General features: G+C 35.8%; 1 protein-coding gene across 5 annotated transcripts in view; it reads left to right on the forward strand.

Annotated features, from left to right (window-relative positions):
• The window catches only part of PARD3B (par-3 family cell polarity regulator beta), a 1,041,978-nt gene that overhangs the window by 619,879 nt on the left and 406,421 nt on the right, over positions 1-15,678 (forward strand). For all 5 annotated transcript variants that reach the window (XM_082466955.1, XM_082466956.1, XM_082466959.1 and 2 more), the window contains one exon: positions 3,096-3,211. In XM_082466955.1, coding sequence (XP_082323081.1) covers positions 3,096-3,211 — 116 coding nt within the window. The remainder of the gene's footprint in view (positions 1-3,095; positions 3,212-15,678) is intronic.

The raw sequence follows: 15,678 nt of genomic DNA on the forward strand, positions 1-15,678 counted from the left end.
CGTGAGCTGTTTTAATGAGGAATATTCATGTTGGTTCTAAACCTCCTCCCTAAAGGTATTCATTATAACATGTGGCATCTATTTTGATTCACCCTTTAATTTTCTTTTATTTCACGATATGAACCACTGTTGAAACAAAAAACTAACCTAAAATGCAAGCTGCGTAAGAGAGTGTGCATGAAACTGCAGTAAGAGGGGAAAGTCTGATTTCTGTGGACTCAAGATCAGCAACAACCTCTGTGTCCCAGGCTGGCCACAATTTTAGCCAAAGCTTTTGTAGCTCTGGGAAGAGTTCAAGAAACCACAGTCTGGTCCTGGCTTTGGCACTGGCCAGCTGCGTGACCTTGGAGCATCAGTCTCCTCTTTGGGCCTCAGTGTCTTATCTACAAGATGAAGAGTTAGATGAGGTGACCTTTAAGGTCTTCCAGCTCTTAAATTCACTGGTTCCATGAAGGCCGTGAGTCTCTCTGACACTAAAACCACGTCATCACAAGAGATCAAAGGATGAAAAACTAAGTGCAAATAAAGGTCGAGTAACACATTTAAAGGCAAGTGCTTCCAAAACATCAAGGCTCAGGGGGAAGCTCATATTCACCATGGCATCTCAGAATTCTTCTTTAAAGTGGGCTAAAACAATTAAAATATTGCTATTATGCCAAGCCAGTGTCAACAGCACTAGCAGGTCAGGATTTTTATTTACAATTGACATATTTGTCCACTATCACTAGATACCACATCTAATATGCTTTATGTCGGTAGCTTTCTTTATTGAGCATGTAGCCAGACACCAAGAAAGAAGCCAAAAAAAAAAGAAAGAAAAGAAAAACCTTCATAATTCTAAAGAGTTGATTTAAGCTTCTTGAGCAAATTTTCATGAAAAAATGTACAGTTGTCCCTCGGTATCCATGAGGAATTTGTTCCAGGACCCCCGCGGATACCGAAAGCTGCAGATGCTCAAGTCCGTAGTATAAAATGGTATAGTATTTGCATATAACATCCTCCCATATACTTCAAATCACTTAATACAATGTAGATGCTATGTAAATAGTTGCCAGGGCATGAAAAATTCAAGTTTTGCTTTTTGGAACTTTCTGGAATTTTTTTTTCTGAATATTTTTGATCCCAGTTTGGGTGATCCTTGAATGCCATACCTGAGGATATGGAGGGCAGATTGTATAATTTCTTTGCTGGAGAGTGCCTCAGGCCCTCATTCAAAGACCACGCTAACCTACAGAAACAAAGGAAAGGATTAATGGCTTACTTTGTTGAGCTCTTACTGTGTGCTAGGTACTACTGTCAGTATTTAACATATCTTAATTTATTTCATCCTTACAATAACTTTCTTAAGTAAATTCTATTACTGTCCAATTTTTAAAAATTCTTTTCCATTCTGGTTTATTACAGGCTATTGAATGTAGTTCCCTGTGCTATACACTGGCCATTTTATGCACTAGTAATTGAGGCCACGCACCCTAGCATCTCGCTCCCAAGCCCAGGGCCCTAAACATCATTCCTTCTAAACAGAAGGAGAGAAGGGCTCTTAGTCACAAGCCCACAGAGAGTCTGACAAAAACAGAGAAGGCAAAAAAACTGTAAAAAAAAAACTTGGATAACTTGAAAAGCAGAAACTTAGTCATTTGGGAAGCTAAAGAAGGTCTATGTGTTTATCTGTTTGTTTCCTAAATGTTTCTACAGCACTTACTCTGCACCAGACACTCTTCTCCTTACTTTGCAAATCTTTGTAACTCATTTTATCTGATGCCAACTCTAGGAGGTAGGAAGTGTAATTATACCCATTTTATACATAAGAAAATGGAAGCACAGAGAGGTTCAGTAACTTGCCCAGTCCCACAGCTAGTAAGGAGCAGAGCCAGTATTTAGAAATGGGCAGACCTGCTCTGGAGTCTGTGCTTTTGAATGCTGTGCTGTATTATACTATATTACACTCTATTACAATAACAGAGGCCCATTCATTCAGCAATATTATTATTGCTGCAAGGCAATACTAAATATACATGACTAATAAGTTTCAAGAAAAGATTAAACTTATTTTGGTGTATTTGGTTAAGAAATCGAGATCCCCAGTACATTTTAGAAGGATTCTCATTCATGACAGTTGAATTTTGGGGTTATTTTATATTTTACAATGTCAAATCCCAACTGTTTGAAAAAAATTCAACCTCAGTACTTTCAGATTTACCAAGGATACTTGATTTGAGTTTTTACTGTATTTAAGATTAAAGTTGTGTTGAAACGAGCTACCATATTTACTCTGTAAATACATGTACCAAGGGAGAGTACCAAGGGAGAAAGTGGCTGTAATTTAATTCACGACAAGTATATAAATATAATTTATTTCTAGATCGAGAAATGAGGCATTGTCTGTAATTCCCTTATATAATCTCCTCCATCCTCAAGCAAAATAAATAATATATTCATCAGAAATGGAATTCTTTGAGATTGAATACAAGTACTAGGAAGCCTATAATGGGCATTTGATGTATCTTTTGTCTAAATTGTCAGCTGTGCTTTTCCTGTTACTTCCTGTTGGTATTATTGATGAGCAGACTATTTGCTCAGCATTAACATTTGTTTTAGAAAATAGACCTAAATAAAGTAGAAAACCAAACTACCGCAGCCATTAGTCATTCAACAGAATGGTTTTCTAGAAAGGATACAACCCTTACACTTGTTTTTAAAGGAAGGGCATTCTTAGCCCACAGATCTCTCTTAACTTGCCTTTAGGCTCTGCTAATATCTAGTGACATCCTTTGAAGCGCCAGTGCTTTCTGGGTTTGCTTTACCCACTTAAAGTTATATATTGTATTAGCAGGATCCCAATTAGCAGAAATCAGTGAAGAGGAAAACATGATATTAGCCAGAGAATATTATTTAAATTGCAGAATATGATAAAATGCATGAAAACAGAGTTGCTATATCTCATAAAAGAAACCTGAGGTTCATGAAGTGGTTGAAAATACCTGGTTGGGAGCTGCAGAGGGAGTGATGAGGGGCTGTATTCAAAATGAGAACTGCTGAATAAAAAATAAGATTTTATTCTAAACCTAAATATGGCGTATGGCTTCTTTCTGCAGCTCTGGGGTGGATTCAGCAGTATTTTTTCCGGATCAGCGCCTCAACTTTAGATCTGTGACACCAGACAGGCAGCCTGAATCAATGAATCTGAAAGCCTCAAAGAGCATGGACCTTGGTAAGTGAGGGTGAGGTGACATCCAGATCGACTGTCCAGCCTCAGCCCATCTATCTTCTTGAATGTCCTGCCGTTGTTTCTTCAACTCCAACCTTAGAGGGCAGGGTTTGCTGAAGCTTGGAAGAGGGGATATTGGTCATCCTATCTTCCTGTCTCCTCTCACACATTTAATCGTAATTACCCCTTTTTAAAAGAGAGATAAGTGACATTTTTATATATAGGTCAGAAAAATAGGAGTATTCCTTCTGGAGGATCTGAATGCCATAAGCATCTTTAACTCACCCGCCTTTGCGTTTGTATTCTCACCTCTGCTAGTGTTCTTCTGTTTCTCATGTACATACCTGTTGCAGGGCCTGGGAAGATAAAGCAGTTCAATGAATCCTCTCCCACAGGGCATCCCATCTCTCTGTGCAATGGATGGGGATGGCGGCAGTGGAGAAGATCTATCTCTTTAAGTGCCCATCTCCAAATCCTGTAATACCAGAGGGAAGAGGGGTCCCTGGGTTTGCCAGATTGAGGGAGTCAAGGTACCTTGGTTTCGTGCCCAGACAACCTCAGTGAGGTTCTGAGTCCTACAAGGAATTTCTGGGTGAAGGTTGGCTGCCAGGGCAGAGCAAGGGCCCCTGCAAACTCTGTTCTCCAGGCCCTGGAATGTGAGATCCGGGAAGATATCTCAGATACCCAAGGACATTGTTGCACTCCCATTGGTCCTTAGAGAGAGAGAACTATTGGAATAGGATGCTGGTGCAAAATAAATTCTCAGCAAAATATTCACTGCTTCCTGAATGCTCAGAGGCCAAGCTTTGCCAATGCTTTTTTTTTTTTTTTTTTCCCGAGGCATATTACATATTTCATTAGTAGCACCAAGAAAATGGAATAATCAAAACTGCGTGTTCCATGAAACAATCTGATAAATAGTGCTTATCTGTTACTCATTTATAGGAGTTCAAAAAGATGTTCAGTCACGATGAAAAAAGAGAAATTGATTCTGTTTTCTATAAATTAACTAGATCGCTGGGATACATTTGCTCTAATCACCTATAGTGAGAGACTGACAGAAAGCCTTAATAAGGAAGCTGTCTTGAGCACTGGTCAAAAAGGGGTATTTTCTCAAGCGTGAACCTCTGACCAAAGGAATAATGTGTGACAGTGACACAGATTACTACTAATAATTTAAGGAGCAATTTGTTTTTATAGAGTGCTTGATAAATATTTCCTGTTCTGTCTTCCCAATTTCTCTATAAAGAAGATGAATGGGTAAAAACTGCTCTTAATTTGGGGTAAGAAATATATTACTCTTTTCCTCATTTAATTAGAAAAAAAAAGTAGCCAGTAGTACGGTTTTTAAAAGTCTCTGCAAAAGAAAAATATAGCATCCATTTTAAGAAAGAAGAAAATTATCAGTTCCATAAAAACAAAACCTAAGCCATGTCCAGAAACAGTATTTCTGTTTACATTTTTTGTTACTGAAAATTTTGTTTCTGAGAAATGTTCTCGTTTAGATTGAAATAGCCCTTGCAAAATATGAAGTTAGCAGTCACCCTTTGCATTTTATTGTACTTAAAGCATAAATGACAATAGTAATGTTTGTTCAATTTTACATAGTTGGGCAAAGGTCATGAGCTATTTTCTTCAGGATACAGGTATCAAACTAAAAGCATAGGCTTAAATGCACCATACAGCACAAGCGGTAAAATATGCTACAAAAACATTTTGTAAGAAACGATCAAAGTTTGGTCCCTTCCAGGAAAAGCCAAATTAAAGCTAACAGTCTTTCAGAGGGCTCTGAGGTCAACATTCTAGGGCCATTCTGAACCCCTATTCTCAGAACAATTGAGTGAGCTCAATAAATATGTTGCTTTTTCTCAATGAATAAGCTCAGGTGATACCAGAATGGTAAACATTTGGAAGTGTCTATCCTGTTTGATTAGATGAAAAAGATATTGTAAGTAGTTTAGTTTTCCATATATGGCACTGGGCCAACATAAGGAATTAATATATTTGATAAAAAGGTTGGTGACTGTGCTTAGAGGAATAATCCTCTCAGCAGGGTCAAGATCCTTTCTTCAAAAAGTTTAAAAAAATTGAGGTATTTAGGTTGAACAGCAAATTAGTGCTATTTGATTGTTTTTGACCTAGAAAAACAGCAATTTCATATGGTTCAAAATGAAAAAGATAAACCTCCTATTTATTGCATAATTTACGTTGGATATTCCTCCTTTATAAAGCCTTTAAACTTCTTCAAAGGCTAATAAGCCTCATCAGTACCTTCTTTGTTTTTATTTGTTTCATTTTTGCTGCTGAGTCTAAGCTAGTATTTTCATTTGCATATTATGTTCAGATTATTTTCAAGGTGAGTGGGTTCCATTTATTTCTTTTCACTTATGTTTCCAAAGACAGACAGTTCTTATCGTGAAAAATAAAGACTTCTCATCCCCATCTCCTTCTTTTATTTCTGAGATACAAACATGATTTTAACATAGTTTGCTATGTATATCCTTATAGAAAATACTCTACCTAATTGCCATTCCATCTATGTACAAACATCTCTAGCACACGTTGTGTTTCTTTATACTAATTGTATAGTGTTAGGTTATATGAATGAATCTTGATTTACTATTTACTTTTCCCCTTTTGATTAAATTTGGACTTAATTGAGAGTTTGTATTTTTTGGTTTGGATAAGGGGGTTTGGTGCATTTGTATTTCTTATTCTATGATTTGTTTATTCGTATTCTTTGCCGAAAATATTTCCATTTGTTCCATTCTTTTTCATCTTTAGAATATTGTTATGTATGTTATAAATAACTTTTTGCAATCTATTATTTGTCTTCTTAGTTTGATCGTGATATCCTCTACTATAAAAAAGGCTTTAGTCTTATAGTCAAATATTTCCATCTTTTCCTTCATGACTGTTTGGTTTTATTTATCTCATTTATTTCCTTGTACGTTTAAAGGCTTGGTGTTTTTTTTTCCATGTTTAGCAATAGTTTTATTCATGGTTTATGAGGTGGAAAAATTTTTCTCCATGTAAATAGGCAAATTATTCATAACATTTACTGACTTTTATGTCCTTCCCCCATTAATTTGGAATGCAGTCACATTGAATACTAAATTCCCTTTCATACATAGGGTGATTTCCAGACATGCTGTTCTATTGATACATTGGTCTGTCCCATGCCAGTATCACCCTGTTTCAATTGTCATCCGACTACACTGTATTTTGATAACTTATAGAGCTATCTTCCTCTGTTGTTTCTTCTTTTGTAAAATTACTTTGGCCCTTCACATGCATTTATTCTCCCACATGAACTTGAGATCAGCTCATCAAAAATGAATTTAAAGATTAAAGAGGAACGCTTCAACCATGCGTGTGCCCATTAATTTATGATGTTTGCTGTTGGTTCCTGATAGAAATGTTTTGATCAATTTAAACAAGTTTCTTTGTGTTCCTAGCTTCTTGAAAAGTTTTTTATTTGCTCACTTTGTTTAAGCAGGAATGGATGTTGAATTTTATTAAGTGATTTTAAGGATCTATACAGGATGATCATGTGTATTTTGTTCTTTATTCTATTAATATAGTGAGTTATTTTAATAGATTCCCCAGTATTGAATCTTTGATTCTTTCTGAATGACTAAATTTTTCTCTGCATTTGAAGAAGGTAGAAATTAGTAACAACATTTATCTATGTGATCTAAAATGTAGGTGTAAGATAAGACTCTGATTATAATTTTACTCAGGGTCATTAATTCCTATATATCGAAAAGTTATAGATTTTTTTGAGGCTATTCTGCCTCAGTATCTGTGGATACTTTTGCTGGCATGCATGTGGCCACATTTAAGTCAGATCAGAAATGATTAAAATGATGAATAAAGGGAATTTATTTTTAAATAATTAGATGTAACTATGCTTATTCAAAGGGGTTAGGGTGTCATTTTCTGGGTTTTCCAGAAAATCAATCTTTTCCTACTAATTGTAGACTTTCCTCTATTTATTTAAATTACCAGAATTACTATGTTCAGTCTGGATCCCTTTAATTTGTTCATAATTGAGCTTGTGTGGGTGTTGAGTTGGAAGCTCTCAGGAGCTGAATAACACAGCTGCCTCTTTGGCCTTTGGCATAGGGTTTTCCCCCAAAGAGCTGACCTTGTTGGCAGTATGCCAGAGAGTCACATTCAAAGACTTTTTGATGAAGCACAAACATCTTTAATATCCAGGCCTGGTGTTTTATGACCCCCTAATACTATTTAAGAATTAGTCTGAATTATTCAGGGAACAGCACTTCAGTATTTTGGCCCATTCCCTGACCTAATCTATAGCCCCATTCAAAGTTAAGTTTAAAACGCTATTTCCCACAAGATTTTTTTTTTTTTTTTTTTCCTGAGAGTTTTCTCTCCTGTTTCAAATTGGCCTCCTACTCCCATTTCAGAAGGGTGTTGTGTAACACAGTTAGAGGAAGGCTGAAGGCAGTGCAGATGGAAGATGCTGACCAGCTGTCCTGCCTCTGTTCAATGAGAGGAAATGAGCTTAAAGTGATGCATGAGGCATTCAGGCAAAATTTTAGGAAGTTTCCTGACAATGAAGGTTGTTAACATTCCACGTCTCATAGTCTCTTAAAACAGTGTGTGTGTCTTGAATGACTATCCCTAAAATCAAGACGATAGATAAATTGGTTTTCTTTCAAGATCTGTGATTCAGCAATTTATTTTCTGCTAGTTGCTTGCTGAAATTTGTATTAAGATAGAAATATTGGTAGACATTCACAGTCGAAGTAAATTATAAATCTGATTTCTCATTTCAACAAAAGATTTGGGTCAAATTTTGAATATAACCCTTTCATACACATGAGACATTCCTCTCAGAGGGCAGTCAGGTATCTCTAGTATCCAATGGAAGATGGGCATGAAGAAAGTTAATTAAACCCATTCTACTGTTTTAATACTTTCTTTTTAAAATTATTTTTTATATAGTGAGGACCCTTCATAGGCATTCTCAGAAATAAGACAAAAATCCTGAACACTGAATACACAGGAGAATTTTTATAAAACTGTATATTCTGATAACTGTGATGCTGATTTATCAGTTAATATATATCATATAATGCCATATAATATTTTAACATTTTTAATATAAGTTTTTATTTACATCCAGGGATCTTCTTTATTGTCCATCAGTAAGTAATACCCCTGAATATTGTGAAAGCTGAATTGAGTACCACTATTTAAGATATAACTTTGACTTATTAAAAAAACAAAAACAACAACCTGATTGGTAAAGAAGAATTAATGGTAATACTAAAAGAAAGCATCTACCATCTCTATTAAGTGAGGAAGAGTTCAAGGACACAATCAGGTGAATGCCCTAGGCTTTAGGAAGTCAAAATGAAGGAATTACAGAGAATATTTACTCATTGATTAAACAGATGTTTCTTGAGTACCTACTGTGTGCCAGGAAGTGCATTAAGTGCTGAGGATTCAGTAGTAAATGAGAGAAATGGTGCTTGCTGCAGATACCTAGATGACAACCCTAACAAGAAAGGGAAACTCAAGAGTGAAGGTCCCCCAAAAGAAGTACTGACATGATGGTGATAACTTAGAAGAAAAGGGAGAGGCATCTGAAGCACTAGTGTGGCTACTCTAAGAACTAATTGATAAGCTTGGCTGTGTAGAGAAGAGAAAGAGAGAAGCAAATGGTGTGCAAAATGAGTAACAGTGATCTAAAAGAATCAATGTAGGAAGAGTTAAGCAGCTGCACACGATGAGGCTTGCAAAACTTTTAAGAGTTAGACAGTCAAGCTATTTTTAGAGCACGAGAAAGAAAGTGTGGTGGGCCATTGTTTAGAGCACGTAACAGCTGTCAGGTGGAAAGCAGAGCCACCGGTTCCTGTGTTAATTTTATCTTCATGCACACAAGAGAATGACGTTCACACTGGAAAAGCATGGCTGCCAGCAAGCGGAAATCTAGACGCTTTGTATCCCTGTGCACGAAAAGGACTGTGATTATTGAGTGACTATTCCTGATCATTAGAAATTAGGAGTAGTCCTCAGACTGGCGGGCAGGAAGCAAATTACCAATTTGCACAAAGATGATGAATTCCAGAAACAACTGGTGAAACTAGTGATCTCAATGCTGATCCTCGGAGGATTTCTCTTTGTCAAATGAAAAGGAAAATAAAAAAGTGGTCACTAGCCACCTCAATGCTGGGGTCTCTGAAACAACCAGTGTCTGCTTTCCTTTTTGATAGGATTTCTAGACTGACAAACCAGGTAAATATTATACATGTAGTTTACATTGATCTTAATAAAGGTATTTCCATTTGTTTTCTGATTGAGACTTTTACCAAATTATGCACTAAGCTAGGTAATAGCATTAGGATGCCCTTTCCCAAAATGTGCTAATTAAGGTGCATTGTCACTCTGAAAGGAATTAAATAACGTATACTATAAGACTCTGTACTTGGGCCCTCCTGCTATATTCTAACAAAACAGCAGAATTTGATGAATATTGGGTATATATAACTTGGATGAAGACATGAAAGGCGTTCTTACCAAATTTTCAATAGGTGTTGTCTCAGAGAATTGGGTAGTATGATAGATTGACAGAATTAGCAGCATTCAAATGATTTATTCAGAATTGAAGAAGATAGAATTTATCGAATGATGATGAATTCATTGAACAGCCATTTATTGGATACTTTCTCTATGCCAGGCAATACCTAGGTAAATAAGATAAAGGCTCCACTCTTAGGGTATTGTCATTCTCGTTGGGTAAATAGATGATAAAATTGCATAGCAGTAAATAAATAATAAAATTTCAGATAGAGATGATTTCTCTGAAGCCAAATTCAGGTAAAGATGAAGACTGGGGAGAGGCAAGCCTATTTTAGATAGTGTGGTGAAAGATAAAGGCAATGTCATGAAGTGAGGTTAAAAGAAATCAATTGTACAAGTGTAGAGTTTAGTAGACTTGGGATAATAACAGTTACTGAAGGCGTCCCTGATTTTTAGCTCTTGCCTGACATGGCCACCCCCAAAGCTAGTTCCATGTTACCAGATTAAGGAAGACAGCAGTTCCGCTATACCCTGGCCTGGCCATAACCCACCTAGATAGAATGCTGTATTTAATTCTGGCTACAGTATTTTAATAAAGACAAGAACAGAGTAGATGCATCCAGATATTGGTGAGAGGCCTTGAAACCATGTCTGATGAAAAACAGTGGAAAGAAATAAAGATATCTTGCCTGGAAGAGAGGTGACTTAAGAGACATATGAGAGGGCTTCCTTGGTGGCACAGTGGTTAAGAATCCGCCTGCCAATGCAGGGAAGATGGGTTCGAGCCCTGGTCCTGGAAGATCCCACATGCCGCGGAGCAACTAAGCCCGTGCACCACAACTACTGAGCCTGCGCTCTAGAGCCCGCAAGCCACAACTGCTGAAGCCTGTGCTCTAGAGCCCGCGAGCCACAACTACTGAGCCCATGCGCCACAACTACTGAAGCCCGCACACCTAGAGCCTGTGCTCCGCAACAAGAGAAGCCACCGCAACAAGAAGCCCATACACTGCAACTAAGAGTAGCCTCCACTCGCTGCAACTAGAGAAAGCCCGCGCACAGCAACAAAGACCCAACTCAGCCAAAAATAAATAAATAAATTTTTTTAAAAAGAAGAAAAAAAGACATATGAGAGCTCTCCTTAGATATTTCATGGCTAATATTGAAAAACTCAAATCTGTTTAAAATTGAATCTGCACCCCAAATATATCAAGCAATGATAGCCAGATCAGAAGATACATCAGGTTTACAAGCTTTGAAATCTAGGAAGTTAATAAGGATGGAAAATTAATTCTGGTTTGTGGCATATTTTGTGTGCAAGGAAGGAATAGATATATAAATTGAAACAACTCATGAAGACTGAGAAGAGAAGCAAAATTCATGAGAAAAATGGAAAAGGAGACACTGCATTTTTTGTCTTTAAATAAAAGGTACAGTTTTTTTTTAAAATTTTTTAGTGTACCTTAATATGTTTAAATAGTTAAAGTAACAACACAGGTTATAACTGAAGTAGGGTGACTAGATGAAATCAGGTTCAATGAGTTTAGAGAAATTACATATCAGAACTCAGGCTGAATTCTTCTCTGGTGCGAAAAGAGAAACCAGGAAAACTTAGAATAACTGACTTCACACATCCAAAGCCAGGCCTCTTTCAAAACATTAAGAAAAAGCATTTTTTTTATTCTTAAGCAGAAGAAAAAACATTTGCGTTAACTAAAACATATAATTAAATTTTAGACAATTGCACATTTAAAAATGAAAATAAATTAAGGACTAGTATTACTATTAACTAAATTATAGTGATATGGATCACTTCTCTATACCTTTAATATAACTAGATCATTATATTGAATATAGCAGAATAATGCAGATTCTGTTTAAAATTAATTGGAATAACTATTGGGGTTGGAAGCAAAGGTATATAAATGCTTCTCTCTGTAAAGGACCTCTTTCTCGCCCTGTAATTCCATAGGTATCCTTTTTTTTAATTGAAGCGTAGTTGATTTACGATGTTGGGTTAGTTTCAAGTCTACAGCAGAGTGATTCAGTTTTACACGTATATATATATTCTTTTTCAAATTCTTTTCCATATGTATTCTTTTTTCTTGCTTTTTAAATTTACAGTCCCTAAGGAATATATTTTCCAGAAGTTCATTTTCAAGACTAATTTGACTTTGTGTTCATTATTACTATTAGGTAGAAAAGGATGCCTTTTGTGTAGAAATTGTACATTTATGCTATTCAATACTTTGTGTGTTGTAGGCTTCTCTGAAAGTTGTGGCACCTTCCATCCCACTCTCATGCCCTCTCCCATGAATAAGTGCTGGTAAATACCTTAAACACAGTTGCTCTCATTCACCATTTGTTGCATGAATGACTAAGAGGCACAACTCTCTCACATGCCCCATCAGGAAAAAAAAAAATCTTTAAAGCAAGGACCATCCCTCCTACATCAAAACACTTAACCTAGTGCCTAGAACATAAGAAGTTCAATGATGTTATTAGTCATAGCAGCAGTCGTGGAGAGGGTAACGTCAGTAGTGGTATCAGAGGTGAGCCTCTTCATATCCTACACGTATTTTTGTACTTGGTGGCTGACTTGAGCTGCCGGTATAAGTAAATTCTCTTCAAGTCAGTGTTGTGAAATACTGCAGAAAAGGTTGCTGTGGATTTCGTATGTAGATTCTTAATTCAATCATGGAGTCACACGTGGTCTCAAATGCTGCCATGGTTTTTCACTAAGATTAGGTTTTTTTAAGCTGGGGTATGGTTTAGTGGCATATGTAGATAAAGTAAAAATTCAGTGTCGGGAAGAGAAGCCCAAGGCTCTGTTTTCCCACAAGAAGTATAAAGAAAACTATAACATTAGGAAATGTTTATAATTGAACCTTAACCAATGACATTATGCCAATGGCAAACCCATGCCAATCTTTCTTAAATTAGCTTCTGTATATTTAGAGCATTATTTGTGCTCCGATGGGAAATCCTGAGCAATGGAGAATCTGCCTCATCCTTTAGAACTGACATATTCCAGGCCCCTCTTAAATATTGGATTAGTAAATGAAGTGCCTTCTTCTTTATATTGAATATTTTTGCACCTCACTTGAGGCTCTACATCTCTGATACTAACCATTTTAAATAAGGCCAAATATGAACTTTCCTTCCCACTTGCCTTTGTTTTCTAAACCACTGTTCATATTTAAATGAAATTCTGTGTTCCTTTTTAATAGAACTTTTGTAATAATATAAGAACATCTTCATAAAATATGAAGCTAAGGAGGCTTTTCAAAGCTGAACAAAATACTTAAATTCTCCTTGCAAATATGAACCATTTTACTTGTTTTGAAGTGAGAGTTCCATTAGCTGAAAATACTATATATAAATATATAATTATAGCATAATAAAATATCATATAAAATATATACTATAATAAATACATGTTAATGAAGTTCGGCAGTTTTATAGTTGTCTCTTCCAAATGCTATTCAGAATGATAAATATTTGTTATTGGCAATACTTTATGCAGAGATTAAAACTACTGTAGGAAGGTACAACTATCTCATTTTTAAGTGCAGAAGTTGCAGTTTGTTCTTTTGCTTGTTCCAAAAAGCAAAACTTCTTTGGTCTTATATATTTCTATTCTCATATATACATATTCATATTTTTATATTCTAATTTTTCCCCAAAGTGATTCTACTGAACATATGCTTTTAAATTTGGGTCCTTTAAGAATAATCTAGCTTAAATATTATTCTCTGTGTCTTTGTTTCTATAATACTGTCTTCTAATTGTAAAGCTTACTCTTGAATAAATATAGCCTGATTTATTTGCTTAATATTATATCATTTGGCTGTAAGAGTTGTTTCCAATTTTTTACTCTTAGAAATAGCAGTGGATTGACCCTACTAGTATATAAACCTTTGTAAAAAATCATAATTATTTCATCATTGTGAATTTCTGTGTGTATCATTCTTTGACCAAATATTATATAAAGATTTAAGGCTTTTTTGATATATATGACCAGCTGCCCTCCAGAAAGGAAATTACACTCTTCTCAGTAGTATATGGAAGAATCTGTCATCGTTTTTTTTCATTTTTGCCAATTTTGTAGGCTCAACAGGAATATTTTAATTCTACTTTTAAAATTATTGCTGTGGCTAAACATTTTTTATATATTTATTTATTGTATATTTTCTATTTTGAATCATCTGAGCATTTCCTCTGTAAGCCTGAAAATTTCTAAATTAAATATCACTTTTTGGAAGTAAAATGTTAATCTTCATTAAAGGTCAAATCTCAGCTCTTGCTCATGGGGGAAAATAGATATTTTGCTTTTACTTTCCTAAAGCTAAGTATGTTTCTTCCTCCAAAGTACATGTTAATTACTACATCTGTATCTTTCATTAAATGGTTAGAAAATGTCTAGTTAAACATGAATCAGAAACAGAGTCAGAACTTGGACTTATTTATGAGAAAAACTTCTTAATCTAGGGTAAATCAGTTAATCTTACTAAAATAATTTCTTTTTGGTTCTTCACTGGAACAGTAAAACTACTATACCGTGTACCCAGTGGCTTTGGCTGATTTAGAGCACATTAGTACAAGGGCTGGTGTCGCCAGAAACACCTACTCGATTTTTATAAGACTGAAAAGTTGTCCAACACTTGAAAACATAATTTCAGTCCCATGTAAAATTCACCCATCCATCTCTTTTCCTTCCTTCAACAAATATTTATTGAGTGCTTCCTCTGTGCCACACACTGTTCTAAATAACTGAAACTTATCAGTGACAACAGACTATCTTATTTCTGTAGGTTACCCTTAGTGGAAATAGTCTCATGAACAGTAATAATAAGTGAATAAAGACACCAGAAAGATATTCAGTATAACAAACATAAACTTCCACAAATTGTGGAGAGAAGGAACATGACTGGAAAGGCTAATGTTTCAATCCCCACTTGGTTTCTAGTGTTCATAAGAAAAGGTTACTAGGAACTCTATCAGATGATGTTATTAAAATTAAAACAAAAATTGCAATAGAGATCCCATTGGAAATTGACTAATCATGAGTGATGGTTTCAAGCGAGCTGGGAATAGCTAATCTACCCTCTGCTGATCCAGGAACTAACTGACATAATCCCCAAGCACATCAGGATTGTCCTGAAAGAATGTGAGACCTGCAGAGGTTGCAGCTAAAAAGTCTTAAAAGGAAAACAAGAGTGTACCGAGTTATTGGAAAATATTTAGCCCATTTTCTAAATTTGGAAAAAAATACTTAGCACCCAAATTGAGTAAAAACTGAGTTATGTCAGAGATTTCCTATTTCTGTCCTTAATAAATCAGTAGATTCCATGTGAATAATCTTAGTGCTTTCTCCTTCGTTTTTTTTTTCCCCCTCTAGAGGAAAATCATAAGTGGCGAAGTCCTCTAACTATGGACTAGTAATGAAGCCTTATCGAAGATTAAATAATGTGTTCATTAATATAAAAATAAGTGAACATAAAATTGAAACTGAATTGTCTGAATGTCTTAGTAGTAACTTGAATGATATAGTAAAGAACGGTCAAGCAAGTTTGGAAATTTCTGAGTTTAACAGTCTTCTTAAATACAAGATTGTTCACAACCTTTAATGTGTTCTATGCACATCGCTGGGCATTTAAGAGTCCCCGCAAGTCTTCAAGATACAATAATGTGCAGCATCTCGCAAACTCATTTGATCACAGAAACCTTGAGTACAGACCATCTCACAGGGCTAGAGCTCTGAGGAATGCCCTTGGCAGAGAAGATGTGTTTGTGAAGTTGAAAGGTGATGTGCAAGAGCCAGAGTCGAGTGAGGAAAGGAAGGATTGCCAGCAAGCTGGGACATGTGAGCAGTGCTGTGCAGCGGGATGCAATCTGGGAGAGAATCTCCAGGGTAG

This window comes from Balaenoptera physalus (genome assembly GCF_965194825.1).
Source record: "Balaenoptera physalus genome assembly, chromosome: 6".
Taxonomy (NCBI): Eukaryota; Metazoa; Chordata; class Mammalia; order Artiodactyla; family Balaenopteridae; genus Balaenoptera; species Balaenoptera physalus.